The 22,347-nt window shown below is 42.5% G+C and overlaps 1 protein-coding gene across 2 annotated transcripts; it reads left to right on the top strand.

Moving 5' to 3' along the window:
* Nucleotides 1-9,537: 9,537 nt before the first annotated feature.
* gja4 (gap junction protein alpha 4) lies at nt 9,538-22,334 on the top strand. Of its 2 annotated transcripts, XM_062409546.1 has the most exons (4): nt 9,538-9,700; nt 12,020-13,117; nt 15,078-15,084; nt 19,300-22,334. In XM_062409546.1, exons 2-4 carry the CDS (start codon nt 12,029-12,031, stop codon nt 19,422-19,424), a joined length of 1,221 nt encoding a protein of 406 aa, XP_062265530.1. In that variant the 5' UTR covers nt 9,538-9,700; nt 12,020-12,028; the 3' UTR covers nt 19,425-22,334. The 2 variants fall into 2 exon arrangements, with proteins under 2 accessions (XP_062265530.1, XP_062265528.1); XM_062409544.1 differs by lacking the exons at nt 15,078-15,084; nt 19,300-22,334 and having other exon boundaries at nt 9,542-9,700; nt 12,023-14,167.
* The last annotated feature ends 13 nt before the right edge of the window (nt 22,335-22,347 follow it).

Raw genomic sequence — 22,347 nt, 5'->3', positions numbered from 1 at the left:
ATGTTTACAATATGCAGAAGAGTGCAATGATTTAGAAGTGCATTACGTACTCTTCCCAAAAATAATCAAAACTTCAAAAGACTGGAATAAAGAAATGGGCGCTTGGTGACAACTTGGTGAAGCTTCATCCTTCCAGAAGCGACAGAATAATGGCTAGATCTTAAAGTTAGGGTTGGTAATCCTGGAAAAGTTAGCTACACTGATGATTGATGGGCATCACAACATGCATTTTCGGATTTTAGCAAATAAGATTAAAAGTATTTCAGAAGAAATGTAAATCCATTCACACAGGGGCAAAGCATGTCTGGAGTAAAGCTGTAGATTATTGTGAGGCAATGACTTCAGCCATGATGACTTTAGCGGTGCATCCGCCATCACATCAAGCACTTAACTTAGATGGTAGCGACTGTAAATGGGTCAGAGAGAGAGAGAGAGAGAGAGAGAGAGAGAGAGAGAGAGAGAGAGAGAGAGAGAGAGAGAGAGAGAGAGAGAGAGAGAGAGAGAGAGAGAGAGAGAGAGAGAGAGAGAGAGAGAGAGAGAGAGAGAGAGAGAGAGAGAGAGAGAGAGAGAGAGAGAGAGAGAGAGAGAGAGAGAGAGAGAGAGAGAGAGAGAGAGAGAGAGAGAGAGAGAGAGAGAGAGAGAGATTTTTTTTTCAATAGGCCTCCGGGCCATTTCATGATTGAGCGTTTTATTGCACGATTGAAAACAAGATTGGCCTATGCTTGCAATATATGACCTTGATTTATTTTTCTAATTTCCTTGTTAGAGAGGTCAGCACATTGCACAGTGATGTTAAAAGCATTAGTCAAATACAACATGGCACATGATTACTCACTCTTTGAACCCTTCAAAGAAGCTGAATCCGCAGGTGGCCTTAAGGTACGAGGAGTGAGGTTTTGACCGAAATCTACACCTGCAGTGGTGACTGTGGTTGTACTAGGCAGGTTCCAGGAATTAATGTGCAGAACTATGTGAGTATAAGTTCCCCGTAATTAATAGAATTTGAAGGAGACATATAATGATTGGTCAGTTTGTCTTTTCTCTAATGTGTAAAGAAAACGCAAAAGATCTGCAAAGTTAAAAAGCCCAAACCAAGAACTAAAGGGAAAAGACTAATCCTGAAGCTCCTCAAACACTTCATCAGTAGTTTCAATGTCACATGACCAGCGGCTAGTCGGGCACGCCCATATCAAAGCCAGGTAAAGCAGGGCAGAAGGTCTACATTTCCCTTATGCGTGGGAAGAGGTTGACCAATCATGGACAGAAAAGAGTGGGCCATTGGGCCAATCAGAGAAGACTGGGCTTCAATGAGAGGGGGGCCTTAAAGATGGGACCTAAAATCAAGTGTTTCCGACAGAGGGTAGAGAGAAAAGAGACATGTTTTCTGAACATTAGAGCGTGTACACCTTTCGAATGTTTCATTTTATAAAAAAGAGAGAAAGAAAGGGGAAAGATCTTTTACCAACAACAAGGATCATTCATTCTTTGTTAATATGGACAGATACAACCAGTAGCCAGTTGGGATTTCAGCTGCAGAGTTTATGCTTAAAAGCAGCCAAACTCAGCTCCTACTCTTTCGTTTGAAAATCCAGTTTACCCCCTTTCAGGAATGTTCATGACGGATAAATATTCATGATATATTAAAGTACTTTCAAACTGAATGTGACTTTGGGCTATTTTTTCAGAAAATAGAAAAAAAAAACTGTTAGTTGTTTTTCTTGTGATGTTTTTTTTACCTACTGGCAATCAAACAGCGTATCGCCCACATTTTTTATTTATTGCTGAAGCAACTTTGATGACAAATCCTCTTGCAGATGTTTAGAAAACCTACTTAAACTTTAAAACTTTATTGTGTGAAGTAATATGCAAATGGATTCTAGTTATCCCCAGTGTGAATGTAAGATTACAGCTGTAAAAATAAAAGTTTGCGTTCATTTATTAATAGCAGGGACAGCTAGGGAACGGGAACAGCTTGGTTACATCACCAGGATGTGGTTTCAGCACCATGGCCAGTGACACTGACAGAGGCCACATTGTGGGAAACGGTCAGTTTGAGTTGTCAACTGTTCACACCAGCTCACGATGAAAGTGTTTGAACGTATTGTCCCCACATTATAGTCAGTTTGCCCTGTGAGGTGATGTCTCATGGGAAATGTGTGGATCTGGGAGCCATTACAACACACACACAAACATCCCCCCACGCATCAGCCACAACAGTGGATCCAGTTGTCACAGAGTGGGGTTTGAAGGATGAGGTTATGCTGATTGAACATGCCAACCCCTGACACTGACGTTAACTATCATCAACATATAATACTGAGCCTCAAGCTTTGCTGTAGGCGAGTGCATTTCTCTCACTGAGCTAGTTCGTGCTTATGCAAAGTAAAGGAGGAAACCATGAGGCCTTTGTGTATTAGCCTAATAATGTTAGAGGCGTCCTCCTCTCTCGGAGGCCGCTGCACTCTGGCTCAGCTGTGACATACCATTTTCCTACATAACAACACCACTGAGATGTCCATACACTCGCTCCTCTCTCAGTATGGAAGGCTGCCTAATGAATATTTATCGGTTCACTGGGTCAAGGTGTAATATCCGCATTTTCGACATGACACAGCAGGCGCCCTCACCCCTCATGTATGTGGCAGGGCATCCATCACCGGGGTGGAATCGTTCACAGCCTGGCCTTGCGCCACCTGCTTCACAGCCTGCCAGTAGATCTGTTTGTATCTTCATTAGCACTCGCCCAAACTACTCTAAAGCCAGATGTCAGGAGGCTCTGACCCCAGCTCACTTCGAATCAAGTCAGCAACCCCCTGATGGTAATTTTGTGACGTAGACGAATTTCGATTTCCATTCCCCCAGCAAGCCTGCTACCTTTCTGCGAATGTTGTGATTGAGGTCTAGAATAGCCGTGGTCAGAAAGCAAATTGGAAGGCTATTCTCTGCTCAAGAAAGTGGATTGTTATTTTGAAACCCCATAACCCCTCTTATGCAGTTTCACAGTTACACGTATTTCCCATAATAATCAATCCAATGAAAACAGTGAAAATAAAAGTCAGCAGGAAAAACAAACACAAATCTTACCAACTCTCCCAAGCTCTCAGACATCTGCATGTGCATTCACAGCACATCAGCCCATACCTGCCCATGCATCACATTGAATACAAGACCAGGCATAATGAAATATAAGAGGTGTTTTGAGAGAGACCTAGAAAAGTTATACAAAACCATATATATATAAATAATTTTTTCTGTGTAAGTAGCCAAGTTGAAACAATATTGAATCGAAACAGTTTATGAACAAGTAATTGAGGACGTTCAAAATTGAACAATTCCTGCCAGATACAGTATCACAAGGTAAACAGACTGGAGGGCTTTCTTCAGCTACAGTTTATGCTTACCTGTGGCCGCAGTGCATTACCCCCACTGGACTCAACAAATCGATCACCTTCAAAAAACTGGCCACTCAAATGATCCCCAAACAAATGCGACTAGCTCTATCCATAGTTCACCCGCCTTTTGGGCCTTCGATGCGGGGGAAACTTGCTGATCTGCCATGTCCTCCTTTTCTAATAAAGCTGTCATCAGCTGCCAATGAACACTTTCGTGGCATCGCTCCAAGCTGGCTGAGATCAATAGCGCCTGTCAGGGAGTGTTCCCTGGGCGTAATAAGGCTGGGAGACACATGGTAAGTAGACCACTGGGGGGGATTTCGGGAAGATTGTGATTGGATACGGACACTAGATTCAACAGGGAGACATGACACTGTGTTCACACATGGGGCGGTAAAAGAGAAGAGAAAATAAGAGAATTGGGAACTTAGATACACGCCGACAGGAAATGTATTAACAAGTGCCACTGAACTGTCCATCGAAACCTAATGTGGAACGTATGAGATGTAAAGTGGCTGTATTTTAGCTTGTGTAGACACTGCAGTGGTGCAGAAAACCATGTCAATGGTGTGTCATATCCCCCCTACATATATATGAATATAGATATACTGTATATGGTCATCCCTTCAGAAGATCTACAGCTCTGCCAGTATCATGCATATTTCATCAAACAACATGCAAGGCTGTGGAGCCCGTAGCTCACGGAGCTTTGACATCTGTACTAACCAAGCAGCACTGATAGACACACAGCTAGTACTGTCTGAGCTGGACATTTACTGTTGACGTGACAGACGGATCGAGAGACAGGGACTCTTAATGCCCAATGCAAACATGCGGCCAACACAATAAAGACGCGCAGCCCTACATCACATAACGTTACCCCAGAAGAAGATGGTGCATATTTTCCCCTGGTCTTATTCATTAATTTTACATGATGTGACAAGAGCTCCGCTGTTCCTCAGGGACGCTCTACAACTTAGTGATGTTTAGAGCTACAAAGCAGAATTCATCTCAAATAAGATAATAAAATGCAGAGCCCTCATGTTTGCAGCCTAAAATGACCTCATTCCTCATAAATAAGACAAAGGCAGCTGATCATCTAGGGAAGAAGAGAGCAGAGAAAACGGTTTATTCAACTGTAAAGAAGATTAATTCCAACCATGTAGGCTACTTATGCAGAAATGTGCTTGGGGCTACAGGCTCAGGTCAGTGAGCAATGAAAATGTTTACATAAAGTGTTGAGCATGTTCAAAATCTTAGTTTAGTTGAATATTAGCATGCTAACATGCTAATTAGGGCTAAACACAAATGGCTAAGGCTTATGGTGTGCAATGAGTATACCATTAGGAATTTCATTGTCAATAAAAGTACTGAAAACTGATGATGGCACTATTTAAAATGTTAACACATTACCAGATGTAAATATTAGCATGCTAAAAATGATAATGTAAACCCATAATATTAAGCATGTTCATTACGTTAGTTTAGTTAAATGTGTGCATGCTTACACTTGCTGATTAGCACTCATTTATGGGCCATTAGAGATGCAGGTATGTAAGTGTAAACCAAAGTAGTGAACCAATTACATCTGATGATGGTTCTCGTTGAAAACCCATCACCAAAGATATTATAATTCATCCTGAGGAGAATATCAATGTCTATGAAACTCGAAACCACAAATCTCATGGTGGCACTAAAAATTCAGTAGATCATCAAAGTCATTCTGATTCGTCCTCTGAGAACCATGGATGTCTGCACAAAGCCATGAGCCAATCTATCTTGTAGTATAGTTGCTATGGTCCAACAAAAATTTTGAAGGCTTCAGGTCATAAAATAAGTATTTTGTTTCATGGTCTTTAGTGCAGCTCATTTCCACTAATCATCTCCAGCAGTATGAGAACCCTGGTCATCTCTCCACTCATCACCAGGCTATACGGTCCGAATAGGCAGTAGTACCTTCAATATTCTCTCAGTTGTGTTCCCTGCAATCCAGTCACCTGACTCTCCGTTTCGCTGCCTCCTTCAGGTTTCCTACCTGCCTCTAGGCTCTGCCTGTTTCCTTCCTGGAAGTCACCTGCCTGTCATCTAACCCCGTCCTGTTCTCCAGCACCGGTCGATCACTCTGTGAGAGCCCATGGGGCTTCACACACAGCTACGCCTTCGTGTCCTGCCACGCCACGCTGCACACGACATCCACACCAGCGGCATTCTGTGACCTGTGAAATACTACTCCTCTCATTAAAGACTGTTATTTGTCATTGAGCTCTTTTCTGAGTTTTGCGTTTGGGTCCAATTCCTGCTTCATATCTTAATATTTAGCACTCATTTTGTGGAGATTATGGATGTCTGTGCAAAATACTGGGGCAATCCCTAAAGCCCAATTCATCCTTCTGTGTCAAAGCTGTACGCCGTAGCCTATGCGTAGACGTGTACCATACGCAGAGCCCTACGCCGTACCTTGACGTGCACCTTCACAAAAATGTAATTATGTGTCGAAGCGTCCCCCATCACAAGGGCTGTGATTGGTCCGCTCCGTAGCATCACATCTCCGGCAGATTCGCCGCCATTTTTTAATTGAGTTGAAGGAACGAACACGGCAAGGTAATTGCTCTTCAACATCTATCTAACTCCAACACGATCCGCTGAGTCACAGTCGCCATTTGTCTGAAGTAAACAGAGACGCCAGAGAATTTGTAAATAAATGGACCAGGAACAGTCGACACCAGCATAGAAACTCTACCGCCACTAGAACCACCAGAAGCATGAATCAGCCTGAAGGTGGATGTTGTTGTTCACTAATGTCGGAATCATCCTGTATCTGTATAGAATTTCACAATATGCTAAACTAAAAAGCACAAATGTCAAACTCATGGCGGAGCTGGTAGTCCGGAGATGACCAAAAGCAGTATGGATTAATACTCTGGGAACCACGGATGTGATTAACAAGACTTTTTTAGTCGGCACACATGTGATGAATGAATTACCAGCCACTCTCTCGGTTTGACACGAGGTTTTCTCATTTTCTAACAATTCATTTTCCCCTCCAAAATAGGCATCTTCTGTCAGAGGGTATAGAGAGATTGGGTAGAGAGTGTTCCAGGCTGTTTTTCTACAGAAGATGCCGTTAATCATCGAGCAAAGCAAGCTCAGGTTGATTTAACAGTGCCTCCATTACTTATTCATGTAAGACAAAATCACAAACATGAACATAATTTGTTGGCTGTCACGATTGCTTTTTTCCTGCAGGTACCTAGGCTGTCTGGTAAATGGATCAGGTCATCTTGTTCGTTAAACTTCTCTTTCATTTTAACCCATGGCGACACTCTGGACTGTATGACCTCTCTTGCAGCTTTTGTCAAATGAAAAAACTACCAAAGTTCTTTCCTCCCCAAACTTCTAATTTAGTTTTTCCAGCTCAGTTTTGAATAAGTGTTCCAGCTCCTCTTTCAAATCTGCATTATAGAGCTCACTGACGTTCGCACGGGGCTGATTCTGTCATAAAATACAACGGCGCATGTTGAAATGTGTCCTGCGGTGAGGAGCTGATTGAAGTGGAGCCTGGCAATTAGTTTCATTGATAACTGGGAGAACACAGTGAACACAGGAAGGCGTAACACATCTCCTGAATGGAAACAGTTCCATTACTCTCTGTCGGCAGCCCTCACTTCCCTCCTCGCCATTCATCTACCAATGTAATGACCAAAGAAAAGAGAAAGAAGCTGATCTGTCAGGATGATTCACTGTCAATTTCCCAGGCTTTATATAAAACTCTGCTCTGTGCCGCGGCCGGGGAAATAGACCCGGCCTCCTTACTCTTCTTATAATCTACATATTGACACTTATAATGGCGCTGAGCTGATTGGGAACGACTGTGTGGAGATGACTTCTCAGCAGACACTTAAATTTGACTGATGGCGGTGTCAGTAAGTGATAACTGGGGTGGCCAGGAGCAGCTGGATTGGTGCAGACTGTTATAGCATGTGGTACGGTACTGAGCGGCATTATGCCTTGCTGCTTGAATTTGTGTTATCATGCATAAAACGCACACGAATAAAATGCTTGTTTACAATCAATCACAATTTCAATTTCTCTGTGACACAAGGATACCATTGGGTTTAATGGTCACAGCATTGTGCTTGTGCCAGATTTGATTTAAGATATGGAATCTAGGCTTCCAACAAGCTTTTACTAACAGCACAGTTTGCATATTCCATAGACAAGAGGCTTGTTTAGAAAAGATGCATTGCCTGATATATTGCCAAATCATGCCATCAAACCATGAGAAAATCTGAATCATAGCAACATTTCGGGCTTGTTTTGGTTCTTAAGACACACATATGCAAACAAAACAAACCTGTGCATGGCTGGCTGGCTGGCTGGCTGGCTGGCTGGGTGGTGGCTGGCTCCAGTCCTTGACTAAAAAGACTGCAGACCTTTCCAATAAACACAAAAACAAGGTGAGATTTGCTACACAGTTTGCATAAGTGGACACATTATTGTGCAATTTTACATAAAGGCACTATACTTCAGAAATACCACAACATTGACATTTACATCTCAAAACACACACCAGCCATTTGATATATATATTTAGAGAGAGAGAGGGAAAGAGACATTAACCAACATTAACAACATAAAGCACTTATATCTTCTCACTGGAGGAGAAAATACATCCTTTCTTTAGTTAAAAGTATCAATTCCCTTAATAAAAACACTTAAGCTAAACTTCAGAAGTATAAGCAACAATAAAAGTTATCATCATGCATAATGGCCCTTGCAGTGTTATGTTATTGAATCGGTACTAATGATTTTTCATTTCCCTAAGCACAGAGCTACTTTTGTTATATACGTGTGGGTAGAGTACAGCATATTCTATACACCGATCATATGCTGTGTATCTACCATCCCAATATGAAAGGAAATGAATTATCTGTACTATTAACTACAGCTGTAAAAATACAATTCCCTCCTAAAGGAACAGAGCACATAGAAGGGTACTTATGAGTGAATGTATCCCCTACATCCGGATTTTGACATGCACTTAATCTGACACAAAGGTTTTAAATGTAATTCCTCCTCAGTATAAATATTACACTTAATGGCTACTGCTGCAAGTTCCTACAATTAACACTGACCTGGGAAAGATTGCTTTTAGATTCTTTGCACCACGCATTGCAATATAGTTTGATATCCTGTTCCCAATGGGTCATTTTAAAATGATCATGTAAAAACCACAGATGACGTTAAGAGTGATTGTTTGTAACTTGTTCAATCTAACTGCAATAGTATTGCATTTTTTTCATTTATTTTTTATATGTATAACTAGTATTTCTATTTGTATTGTTTTGTAAGGATGTTTATTTACATTAAAATTGTTTGTTCCTTGTGCTATTAATGCACTTATATATGCAGGTCCCTTTAAAAATAATATCTTAATCTTCATCGGACTTACTTGTTTAAAGGTTGAATACAGTTTGCAGCAATGTGTAATATAAGACGTCAGCAGATCTGAATAGATGGATGCAGGTATAATGATTAATAGAGGAGGCATTATCACAGCAACAAGCTGCTGGCATAAACATCTGCTGATCTATAAATCGATTCGAGAAACAAATCCAACGAGCTTCACGTTTCAATCCCAGCTGCTGCCTTCATTGATCCGTGTTCGGTTGAAATAAGGTGACTGGCGCCATAGTGTGGCACGATGGAACATTGCATGAGTGTGAATGCCAGTTTTGTAATAATCGTCTGATCCTGATCTGTTAGTAAAAGGGGCTGAGGGCGAGGGCACTGTGAGGAGAGAGCAAGGTTTGGTTTTTAATTTAGCAAATTATAATGGTGCCTCACTGACATATTAAATGCTTTAAATGTCATAAAATAAACATGACATTTAAGGCCCCCTCCTCGTTTTCCACTGCACTCCACTCGATTTCCTTCCAAGCCTCTAACCTTTAAATAACACAAGTCAGGCGATGGTCCATTGCAACTAATGCTAATTACTGGTTTTTGTCTTTAAAAAAAATCCCAAAGCGAAGTTGGTCCCGTGCGTCCGAGCGCACTGAACCCAGCACCAGCACTTCTGACTTCATCCATCCCATTTCCTGGACCAGCTTCCTGAGGGAGGCAGGGCTAAAGGAGCAGGCATGGGAAAGGTCGCCCCACTCTCTCTTTTTTTCCGATTACATCGATTCCGTTTTTAAAAGAAGGCCGATACGAGCCGAGCCGTGCTGAGCCGTGTGGACCACCGCAGTGCGTAAAGAGCCTGGTGAAGAAGTGAGGAGACGAACAAGGCTTCACGAGAGAAAAAGGTGAGGAGTTTCTAGAGTAATGAGAAAACTGTTGATTAACGTGACTATAACCTTTATCCCTGTAACTTCTCTGTGAGTGAACGCAGGTTCAATCCCCCAAAGTGGGATTCAGGTGTCTATATATAAATTCTATCAGACATTTCATTCATAATTTGTGCCCCTTATTCGTGTGGTGAATTGCAGAGTGTCTATTTAAACTTTCGCAACTTTTAAAGTTCCAGTAAAACTTCTCTTGTATTGAATCTGTCTTTCAATGCTTCATGATCACTTTTCAAATAGAAATTATCTCATTATGTACGGTAGTGACATGCATGTATTGCTGCTACTATAAGCTTTGTTATAATCTAAGTTATATTATTTAAATGCTTCAAATAAATCATTTAAGATTGGGAAAACAACAACGCATACAGCAAATCGTTTTACAAATTGCAGTGTATTTTTACAACTAATAATTATTTATTCTGGCTGTTCTTTACAATATCATTCTATTTATTTCATCCCATATAATAACTTAGAGAATATGGCAATAATACACCTAATGAGATTAATGTTATTTAAAAGTCATAATGAAAAGCCTACTGTGATTTAGTGTCTGTGACAGTAATTGTTTCTTGGTGATAGGACTCCATTGTATCTTAAGTGTTTATACATTATATTAAGCACCTAATGGTTTAATTCAATCAATTTTCCATGTGAACTGGTATTCAAATCTTTGGTGTATTTTGAGGTGATAAGAATAATCCTCAAGGCTTAGGGAGAAGTGGATCAGTGTGCTTTTGCGATTTTATGATCCCTGTCAAGTCCATTGTCCCCTTTAATCCTTTCCGAAAAGTTAGTGTTTTATTTGTCAGGGAAAGCTTTTTTTTCTCACAGGGGGAGAAATAACAGAAAAACATAAATAGTCTAAACAAACACACAAATGTCAGAGTGGTGCCTTGACTCCCCCAGACAGGATGTTTGTTCAAATGCGTGTGTGCGTGCGTGCGCGCGTGCGCGTCCACATCAAGCTTCCAGACAAGCCACTGATGTTGCCATTTGTCACTAAAAGTTTCCCACAACCGCTGCCTCAATATGTCATAAAAAGAGTTTATGATTTGAAACTGCTTCAAGTCACTCATAAACCCACCTTTAAAAATAGAATGTAGAAGATGTAAAAGTTTTAGGGGGCCTCTCTAGGACTCACTTAATCCAGTTTGAGTGTGAACAGTGAGATTGTAGAGTGTTTCCATTCATGTTAAATAACTTTAGTGCCATGTGGTTTTGTTTTAGTTCATTTTAATGTGTAGGGGCTTTGTTTTTTCCCATTTTGATGATGGGGAGCTGGAGCCCACCCGGACATCAACACTGCAGTGAGCTCATGGAAGAACTAATAGAAGCCTACAGTCAGATACACTCGTAGTAAAAAGAGTATAAAAGACGGCATTATGTTGAATAGGTTGGAGAAGCTTAGCTCATTTGTTGCTTGTAGAAATAATGAAAAACTATCAAATATACAGGTTAGGTGTTCAGTATTGCATCCAAGCCGGTGTGTTTAGTGATGTGAATGGAAGAGTTGAGAATCTAAAAAACGCACATAACAAGTACAACTATGCGGATGGAGCTGGGTCCAGTCACCTGACACAACAGCTCCCAATTTGAGCAAGCAGAAGAGAGGGTACTTTGAGTTTTGTTTTGTAACAGTTTGGTTCCATGAGGACAGGTCGGACACTCAGTCACGAAAGCAACCCACAATGTTTGTAAGAATGTTTTGATGAGCTATTGACGAAAGAGTTTTTCTTATCGTAGTTCACACATTTTATATCTTTGCTGCAAATTTCAGAATTGAGCCTCGGGCTATTTTTTTCTTATCTTTATTCAAAAGTGTTGTCTTTTAGTCTGAGAGCGGGACCTATTGATTCCACATTCAGATTTCGCAATGCGCTTGTACTCAACTAACACATGCTTGTGGTTGGATTTGCTCCGCTTGTGCTAAAAAAGTTGTTTCGATTTCCCGTGTTTAGCTTCAGCTATTCTCTTAAATGTTGGGGAATTTTAGCAAACTTATTGCACAAAAACGTCTAAGCCCAAAAGGAAAAAATCCTAGATCAGGCATTTCACACGTGCACAGCAGCAACATGAGCGAAAGGAGAAGAACTGAAGTGGAAAAACACCCCATGGCTTAATTCCATAAAATGTTGTACTGATTTCTACTTGTTCTCCATTCGAAAAATGTCAATATTTTGTATCCTTAGTTATATTCTACAAACATTTTTGTGTCAGCATTCAATCTGTCAAAAGTTGGATAAACTGTTTTGTCATTCTCTCTGAACTGTCCCATAGAAGCAGAGGATGTCCAGAGCTGACTGGTCCTTCCTGGAGCATCTGCTGGAGGAGGGCCAAGAGTACTCGACTGGCCTCGGCCGTATCTGGCTCACCGTGCTCTTCCTGTTTCGTATGTTGGTATTGGGAGCTGCTGCCGAATCTGCCTGGGATGACGAGCAGGCCGACTTCGTCTGCAACACGCGCCAACCTGGCTGCACCCCCGTGTGCTACGACAAAGCCTTCCCCATTTCCCACTTTCGCTACTTTGTCCTCCAAGTCATCTTCGTGTCCACGCCGACCATCTTCTATTTCGGATATGTGGCTATAAGGGCCGGGAAGGACAAGGAAAAAGAGGAAGAGGAGGAAGGTGGAAGTAAGAGAGGAGATGGGAGCAATAAGAAAGTGACTAAAAGCAGTGCAGAGGAGAAGGAGAAACAAGAGGAGGGGGGGAAAGGTAAAAAAGCTGAAAAGGCTACTCCTGAGGCCCCTAAACTGAAAGGCAGGCTGCTGTGCGCGTACGCATTAAGCATCCTCGTAAAAGTCCTCCTGGAGGCTGGCTTCATCGTGGGGCTGTGGATCCTCTACAACGGCTTCATCATACAAGCAAAGTTTGAGTGCACAGGGTTCCCCTGTCCTTACACGGTGGACTGCTTCGTCTCTCGGCCCACGGAGAAGACCATCTTCACCATCTACACGCAGGTGATCGCTACCGTGTCCCTGATCCTCAACCTCATGGAGCTCCTCCACCTCCTTCAGCTCGCCATCTCCCACCAGCTGGAGAAGCGCTACAGTGCCCAGAGGCGAGAATACCTTCCTCAACCTGAGCAAGTACCGGCCGGACAGAAGACTCCAGAACTTCAGGCGGCGGTGTCACAGTCTTACACAGCAGGGGGTCACACCAGCCTCCCCATGCCGAGTGAGGCTACATGCCACTCCAATCCCCGTGAGAGCTACGGGGATCAGGCCAGTGAGGTGACCTGGGGCCCTGGGGAAGCGGGGAGTGACCTGCTTCCTAGTTATGTGAACTGCATGGGCGCAATGAGGTCACATTCGCCAAGAGTCCATTATAAAAAACAAGCGCATCACACAGCTAAAAACACTAGGGGAGCCCATAAGGTCCAGTCAAAGCTGAAACATTATGTTTGATGCAGTCAGATGTTGTTTATGACTATGAAAGCCTTGTTTGGTTTCTTGCTCTTTTCTTTCACTTATTAGTGGCACATGACCCTCGGGTGTCAGGAGTTCGGGCCGACAGCTCAAATAAGGGAGACATGAAGAAGAACAACTATTGCACTGTGAACCACCATGCCTCAGAGGCAGGTAGACATATAGCCAGAGATTTACCAGATAAATGATGCTATTCAAGACGCAACATTCTAAGAACACTCCCAAAGGCAAAGACAGCGAACACTAGGCCATGAGAAGATTACAGTCATAAGATGCCTTCAAATTGCATTTAATGGCTTTTGGTGCTTGATCCAACAGTGGAAAAAAACACTGCAGTGGGGGGTCCGAGGGAAACCGTGTGAGTGTGTATCGGAGGGACTGCAGCCGAGGCAGATTTAAGCATATTCCTCTGAGATTTACACTGTAACCCATGGAGCTGTTTGAAGCCCCCCCCTCTCTGTTCTCCCCAAGGCTGTGTCCACACTGTGGAATGTACTGGTCGCTGGGTCCTCGCTCCAGCTCCCAAGAGGATAATGGCTGCATGGACACAGGCACGCACGCAGGCAAACACATGCACATGCACATGCACATGGACATACAATGTACTTTTCCCCTTTCACCCAGTGCGTTTTGGCCACTTGAGTTGGGGATGTGGAGTGGGAAGTCATGGGAATTCTGGCGTAGTGTGAGACTTATCATTTCCAGTATCAGTGGTATTTTATTTATGGAGGAAGCGGGAGCGAGAGGACCACAGCATACATCATCGCAGCCGCTGAATATTGGAGTTTTAAAGCGAACCTTTTAGTGAGCTTGAGAGAGTTGAGAAAGTAAATGAGTGCATTTGTGATTGCACGGTGAATGGACTGAAAGAGGTACAGAAATGGGCAAGTTCAACAACAGGAAAATGAATAATTATGTGAAAACTGTATTTAATGTTTAAGCTATTGTGACAAATTGTCAATATTTATTATTTTGAATAAAATAAATTGTAAACTTCTACACATGAATGATGACACTGTCAATTAATCAATTAAGAATCATATATCCAGGAAAAAAATAGTCCCCCTAAACAATAGCCTACTGCAATATTTGCAATCTATACAGGGCCTCTTTGTTGTGATGGCTTTATTCCCCTTTCTCTCTGAATGCAGCTATGAGATTTCCATGAGGAGGAAAATGTCCACCAAGTGTGTGTTGCTTCTTTGTCCAAGCCGTACAATTTCCACAATCCAAACACTGTCACAATACGGAAGCAATAAATCACTCAGGAGAAGGCGCTATGGGAATAATAGAAAGGCCAATGTGTGGAGAAGTGGATGAGCCTCGCAGAGTATCATAAGTATAACCTCCTGAGGAGGGAAAAAATATCTTTGATTTAATGGCTGTTTTCAAACCCACAGCTCTTGGCGGTAGAGAAGAAAGGCATCAATTATATGCCAGTAAAAGTTCATTCAAGGTGGAGCAGCACTTTGTTCTGCCTCTATTTGATATCCCCTGGCCAGAGCTGACCCTGCTAACACCGCTCTCTGTGGAGAGGAGCTGATAGAATCCAACACCTTCGACAAAGGTGCTCGCCCGGGCTCTGAATGAATGTAGCCATATGTCTTTCCAGAGATGTGGCTGCAGCCCTCTGCAACACGGCTCTCATTTCCAGCAATTTACAGAACTGTCTCCATGACGATAAGCAGTTATCTATGGCAGGAAAGAGGGTTTGTGGGAAATTGAGGTGAGGCAGGCTCTCATAGAGGAACTATGTGGAGCCAACTAAAACCGGCTGAAAAGCAGAAATTAAAAAAAGATTCTGATTGTTTTTTCTTTTGCAGCAGTTTTTTATCTGAATGTATTGTGATTCAACAATAGAAAGACTATCTGAGTGCTCAGAGAGGAATGTGTTATTTGTTGTCGGCAGCCTCTCAGTGTGTCAAGGATAAATTGGCAGAGGGAACAATCCAAGCAAAGCCTGCTGGAGCTGCCCGGTTCAATGCCTGTTCACGAGAACTTGGCTGGCATTCTCCTGCAGCCTCGTTATCTCAGTCCAAGTGGGTGGGAGGGATGCTTGTGCGCTTGCGCGGATTGCGTCCATGTGACCGGTCATGTGTGTTTGCTCACAAAAAAGCCAGGGGGGTCACGGAACAGATTGCACACTGTGACCCCGTACGAGCCCTCGCGCTGCCAACCAAAGCAGCGGTACGGCGGAGTTCCCTTTACTGTACCCATCTTCCTATGGGCGATGGAGCCGAAGAAGCCCTGCTCTGTTCTTTTTGTGAGGGAACTCTCCCCTCCTGTTCACGGAAGCAAATATAAACCTCCAGGATGAAAACACCAGCGAGTGCTGCTCCAACTCTCATGTTTGCCCTCCATTGAAATTGCAGACCTTTTTTAAAGATCACTAACTATAGTAAATGATAGAGATGTTTTAACTGCATGTCTCTCTATCATGACTTTTATTCATGTCCAGACCATTTCATTAAATCCAAGGTAATACAATCAGTCACAGAGTTTTTTGAGGATTTTGATATTTTAATAAACCGACAGCAGAGATATTTGTTTGAGGCAAGCTGTGCTTAAGGAGGACATTGGCTGCAAAGACCAAAATCTGTGGGACAGGTCATCCTTAACAGTCACACATCCAAACTGTGGGATCTGATGCCATCGTGACCACGTTTCCCGACATTGTTGAAGCCACTGCTGATGCATTTCCTCACTGTGTTGGTGCTGTTGATAACAGACAAAGAAGCGGCAAACCTGCAGACTCGTAAATGAGTGGACACACACAAACATTCACGCACAAGCTTTTAAGATTGTGAAGTCGTTCCTAGGGCCATCAAACAGGCTCCAGCTGGTCTTACATAAGGACAACCCATGGGTTAATAAGCAAATCTCAACTCAAATCCCTACGACCTGTGATAAAACAAAATATCATGTGATAATAGAAATATGTCTTTTCTTCCAAATGGTACTATTTTGTTTACTTCGTTGTGCTGTTTATCACATGGCTCCTCAGGGCAACGTTTGAACAATGTTCACCCGCACAACAAGCAGGAAATATGCATGACGTTAACACTGACCAGAAAACCATACTTAGCTAATTATGCCACCGACCGGTCCCCACAGCAGAAGTAAACAAAATCAACCTCTTTTAGAATCAGATCAAAGAGTACAGTCACAGCCTATGTATGACAACGAATAAAGTATAGTGGAGTTCTCCAGAGGCTTTTGGCTGTGACACACACTAAGGATCGCAAAAACACACAAAAACAGAGAGAGATAACAGCTGGCACATCTACGGCCCCAATTTACACGCTAAGGAAATGGAAGGAGTTATGACTTACAAGTAATGATAAGCATCTTTATTGCCTCCGCCAAGGAGGTTGTGTTTTCGCCCCCTGTCCATTCGTTTGCTGTTTTAGGGGTTTGCTTGTTTGTCAGCAGGACTTTGCAAAACCTCCTGAAGCTTGGAGTGTGGAACTAGATCAAGGAATTTTTTGACATTTTCATAAATTTCACAGGCAATAATTCATGGATCTTGATGAAAAAAAAGAATCAGGCATATTCAAGGGACTGATATCCGAGTGTGTTCAATTTTGGTGCAGCTTGATCCAATTTCAGGGAACTGCTGCCATTCAAGTCTGGATATGAAATTACCTCTATTGGGATACGAGATTGGAAATGGGCAGCTCTGTGGTCGGGCTTCCTGCCAGCTGCACTGCTGATGGACCTGTGTATCTCCAGAAAGCCCCCTGAACAGGCAGAAAATGCCCATTCACAAAAAATACCCTTGAGAAGTCAGGAGTGACCAGCCTGACCTCCCTTCACACCGACTGTAAACAAAGTATGGTCAAGCCCCTTAAATATGACGCAGTTGGATGAAGGACGTTTTCAAAGTTATGCAATATTTGGATGTAATGGGAACTAATTTATCTGGTGTAGCAAAGGCCGCTTTGTAGAACCTTAGGGTGTACGTTGTAGCGCGTGTGTTTGTGTGACAGGAATACAGTGTTGCATGCGCCAACTGCTTTTGTTTCAAGCACAGACAGTACTGACACACAACCGCCTCTTTAACCATAACAATGTCACGTCCTAGCACCCACTCCTTAATTTGGCCATTTGTGCTACTCAAAAAAACATCAACAACGAAATGCTTTGAGCAGTCCCTAAATTTAAACCCTGGACAGGAAGTGGGTCCATATCTGTTTCCTGTTCCAGTATTGTTTCTCCCCAGGGATAGCTCGTTGGCGATTGTTCACCCTGACAATGGGGCTGCGGTAGGCATTGTTGCATTGTTTGGTCCTGGCTCCCCTGTGTTGTAAAGCCCTAATGTCATGGCAACACCATCAAAAAGCCCAGTGACTGATGGGTAAATGTGCAAAAAGTAACTGCTGAACGACCGGAGTCAATAACAGTCCCGTTACCACTGATGGCTCCCGGAAAATTGTGTCTGTGTAGAGTACTACGACTGCGATGATAGTAAGGGGGGAGTGGGGTCCTTGTAGAACATGTTTTGAGCACTGGGGCACTTTTAAGATACTCAAAGACACTTGAGACATTAAAAGCATGAAGAAGCCCAGGGACGAGCTTCTTTTTAAGGAGAGCTTTGAATAACTTCTTGAACAAAATGAGCCTGGTGCTACTAAAGATGTGTTTGGGGGAAGAGTTCCAGAAAGAGCCTTACAAGAGGCCCTGTCACTTCACGTCCAGGCATAGAACATTTCCCCTCAGTGGCCATTTTCCTGTGAAACACTTCAACTACTTTAGTGTTAAGGATGGGAGCCTCAAAGGCTGTTACAGACAATAATGTTGTGCTGCTGTGATCCAGGTTTGTTTGTCATATAAACACAGGTAGCTAACTGATCTGCAACTTAAAAGACAATGGATAGGAAAATCTGGAGGGACATTGGGCCATGTGTCAAGGTTACCCAGATATTTTTGGCCATGAGGGACGTATTATATTGAGATATCAATACCATACAGCTATATATCAAGCTATTAATGTTATAAGAGATATTCTGGTTAGGGCAGCAACATATCAAAATTCTGCTCATTGGAACATATTCCTGTGTTCACACAGTTTGCTTCAACACAATAGTTAGTTCCGTATCACTTTAGCATTGGATAGAGCATTCAGCATAAGGCTACAATGAAAAAAACTTATAGAAGTGTAGAAAACAATGACAGTGTCCATTCCAAAGTCAGGAGGTTGTATTAACCTTCATATTTGTTATTAAGTATGGTGATGTGTTTGTGATCTAGATATTTATGTTGCTTGTTGTTCACTGTGACTCCTGACTGGACAGTTAGTCACATTCCCTGTGTTTATATGACCTAATAACCTGGATCACAGCAGTTCATTATTCTGTTCATTCAGCATAAGCCTCCCACCCTGTGTGACGTCAAAGGAACATGGTGTGAACATGGCCCTAAACGATGGAGACAGGGGGAGAGGTTATTGAGTCTGCAGGAAGGAGTGTGGCAGTCAATAATTAGACAGAAATATTCAAATAAGTAATAAGTACTAGATAAGTTGTTTTTTTGCCGATGTCAGCCAGTTTTCTATTCTGGTGTATTCTAAAAAATATAGCTGTAAATGTTATTAGAAAATGTTTGGTCTGTATATTAGTTTGATAAACGGCTATTACTTGAACTCCAGGATTCTGTGTGTGCGTGTGTGTGTGTGTGTGTGTGTGTGTATGTGTGTGTTTGTGTTTGTGTGTGTGTGTTTAATAGGGGGAAGCGGTGCCCTTCCAACAGGCAGACAGCTCTATTGTTCCTGCAGCACCGTCTCCAGCCTGTCCGCTCAGGATGTTCGATTGGACCTCCTTAGAAAAAGAAAAAAAAAGGAACAGCCAGCATCACCCTCACCTATTATCCCCCATCATCCAGCGAGAACAATAGAACACCTCCAGACGTCCCCACTCTTCCCATGAGCCTCGGAGTTTGGTTCCCACAGCACTGTCCAGTTGCGAGGATCCGGGGCCATTGTTAAGACGCCCAACCTGTCCTGTTGATTGTTCCCAGAAGGACACACACACACACACATGCACACACCTAAACACATCACACTCCTTGTTAACTCCCTCTCGTTGTAATTTAGCTACAGACTCACCCCCACCTTACCTCTCCATCCCCTCCAGTTTCGACTGGAAACTTCCACCAGCTTGAAGCAATTGCCGCTCTGCACACGCACAACCGGGGTCACTGGACCGGAGCAGGTCATTCCACTGATAGCAAACTAGTACAAGCTGATGGCTGCCGATAGCAGGGCAGCTTTTACCGGTCCAGAGCCAGTGTTAGTCTGGGCCTCATAATCTTTTCCCCTGTTTCACTACCTGGCAGCCTAACGTAGCAGAACTTATCCTGGCACAGAGGAAAGGTTACCATCCACTCAGAGAGATGGACCTTCCTGCTTCATTACCAAACACAGGAAAGGCTCAGGGACTGGAGTGAAAGTGTCAACAGAATTGTTATTCTGAGTCCTTTGTAAGAGTCGTCACATCTTCCGATTCCGGGGAGAGTGAAAGTCAGTCAGAAATGTGGCTTCTGGAAAAAGAAAGTCTATAGAAAAGCATAACGTTAGTAAGCCCTGTGGTTGTATGCCTCCACCAACAAGTACAGATTCCGTCAATATATATTTTGTCCAGATTCATATGATGTCACTATGATCTTTGACCGTTAAGTTCATCTTTAAGTCCAATGGACATCTGGTCAAAAATGGAAGAAATTCACTAAATGATATCATGTTCAAGAGGCCAAAAGGCTGAGATCTCAGTCACCTTGACCTTTGACCTCCAAATTCTAATTCTGGAGTCAAACTTAATGTCTGAACCGATTTGAGGAAATTCCCCCAAGGCGTGTTGTGTTGAGATGTTGTGTTCATGAGAGTGGGACGGACCAGAAAACCTAATGCTTTCAACCAGTGGCTGTTGTGGCAAAGAGGCAGAAAAATGCCCCTATGCGACAATAACAATTTAACTTTTAAATTGAACCCTGCAGCTACACCAATTATCGGGGGGGCTGTAGTCTCCATGGCACCTCTACCTTCAACACCCTTGTCTGATTCTATACGACACCAACAACTTATTCACCTTCAAAGACCGATTCTTCTTAAATTCTTCTTAAAGCTTCTGTTACCACCTCAGTGGATTTGCTTTAATAATGAGAACAATAACAGTCTTGATAGAATATGTGGAAACCGTTCCCTCTTCCTGCCGTCACAGGGAGGTCATGTTGGGTGCAGGCAACATCACCATAGACCTCCTCCATATTGTTTTCCACCTAAACCATTATATCATAATTATGATTTCCGTTCACCCAGCACAGGTCGTTGGGCCACAATGGTGAATCATTGGTTCTGTTGGACTGGGAAATGACTGATGGGCTGTGAGACAGAGTAGAGAGCCGCCCATAAAAGGAGAAAGTCAATTTTAGCCGCATGTTGTTCCACTGATGTCTTTATCAAAAGGAATGTTTTCACATGTGGTTGTTGTATGTTTGGTTATAGTGGTTCGATGCATATCAAACTTGAGCCAGTTAAGACCAATGGTGATCTGTGTGCAATCCCACTGCAGCAATGAGAACCTTAACGATCTATCTGTTCTTTAAATGTGGATCAACTTATCCAGACTAACGTGTTGTTATCAGTGCAAAGGGATCGCTTGGATTCTCTTCTCGGCTAATTGGATTCTTTGGATAAACACATGTTCTCATTGTTGGGTCCTGTGGTTTTATGGCTTTCTCTCTCTCTCTATTTCAGGTACCTTCTAGGTACCAGGATCCCCCTCCGCCTGATTCCCATTAGGTCGTCAGTGGAGCAGCCTTTAAAGCTCCCACAGCCGGTACGGGTCCCCTATTTCCGTCCCTGATAAAGCAGGTTCACGGACTGTTGTTGTTACTGGGGTTGTTAGTTTTGTGTCTTTCTTTGCACTTTGATACATTTCTCTATGTTGTAGCTTTAATGGAGCCTAGATGGGGTTCACAGCCATTTATGTTGCTCTAATATTTCTCTCCTGTTGTGTGCTCGGACATAGAATTCAGTTTTGCTTTTTGTTATTATGGGGGGGCTATTTTTGCCTTAAAAACCCAATGTTTTATCGCTTCCATTAGCTGCAGTTTTTACCTCTAACATCTTTCTGTAGATAAATGGTAGCGACTGTACGTTTATGTGTTAAACCATCTCTTGATCAATAAAAGTAGGTTTTAACACTCTAAGGGAAAATGAGCTGTGGAGACCATACTTTTATGGACATTGCATGTTATTTTCCTTCTTGCTCTTGTATTCTTATTGGTTGCCTTTCTTCACTGCATTTCACCAGCTCCACATTCCACACTGACGTGGTCTATACAAGTGGACGAGGGTTAATGCAGTTAGTTTGTAATGAAGACAATTTAGTGGCAAGTTCAAGTGTCAGCAATTTGTTTGACAATTTGACAATCTTGATTAAATAATTTAACTGAAGTTTCTACATATATTCGAAACCAAAACTTAGCAACTCTGTGCATTTGATTCTAGTTCAAGTCATCAATGAAAGTGTTCAGGTGATGAATCCCCATAATGTCTTGTTTGAATGTGTGGTTTCTATTTCCATCTGTCTTCTGACCACACGTTTTAAAGTATCTGGTTTGTTTTATTGTATATTCTATGATTTACATGCAAGTAGTGCTTTATTATAACATTTTAACTGACTGATGTTTATTTGTAACTGATACATTCTCTTGTACCATGTTCATTCCTCTGAATGAGAGTCATTCGTCACCCTGAAACAGACTTTGATGTATTGGGGGTTTCACTGTAAAACTTTCGGTCATGAATCGGCTTACTGAGAATAAGCCTTAACTTTTTAGATGAGCCTGGGGACTTACTGGTCAGACCACAGCTATTTTTAAGCCAGCTTTGAAGTGCGGAAAAATCAAGAAATCAAGTTTCTCACATAAAAATAAACAGGAATGAAATGCTGGGCTTTCTGAATGGACTGGTTTTCTTTTTTTCAGGTGAATAGCTTGGTGATTCCTCCATTTATTACTGCCAAGTCTTTCCTTGATCAGTCATTACTTCCTTCCTTTGAATGTGATGTTACTTTTTGTCCTTGGCAGCAGCATCTTCATAATGAGGGTGGATCAGATACTTCTTCAACCTCTAATGCGGAAAAAATGCTGCAGTGAATAGCATGTGACACAAAGTTTTA

This window comes from Platichthys flesus, chromosome 17 (genome assembly GCF_949316205.1).
Source record: "Platichthys flesus chromosome 17, fPlaFle2.1, whole genome shotgun sequence".
NCBI lineage: Eukaryota > Metazoa > Chordata > Actinopteri > Pleuronectiformes > Pleuronectidae > Platichthys > Platichthys flesus.
The sequence above is the reverse complement of the archived record's forward strand: the minus strand, read 5'-3'. Positions and strand labels throughout refer to the sequence as shown.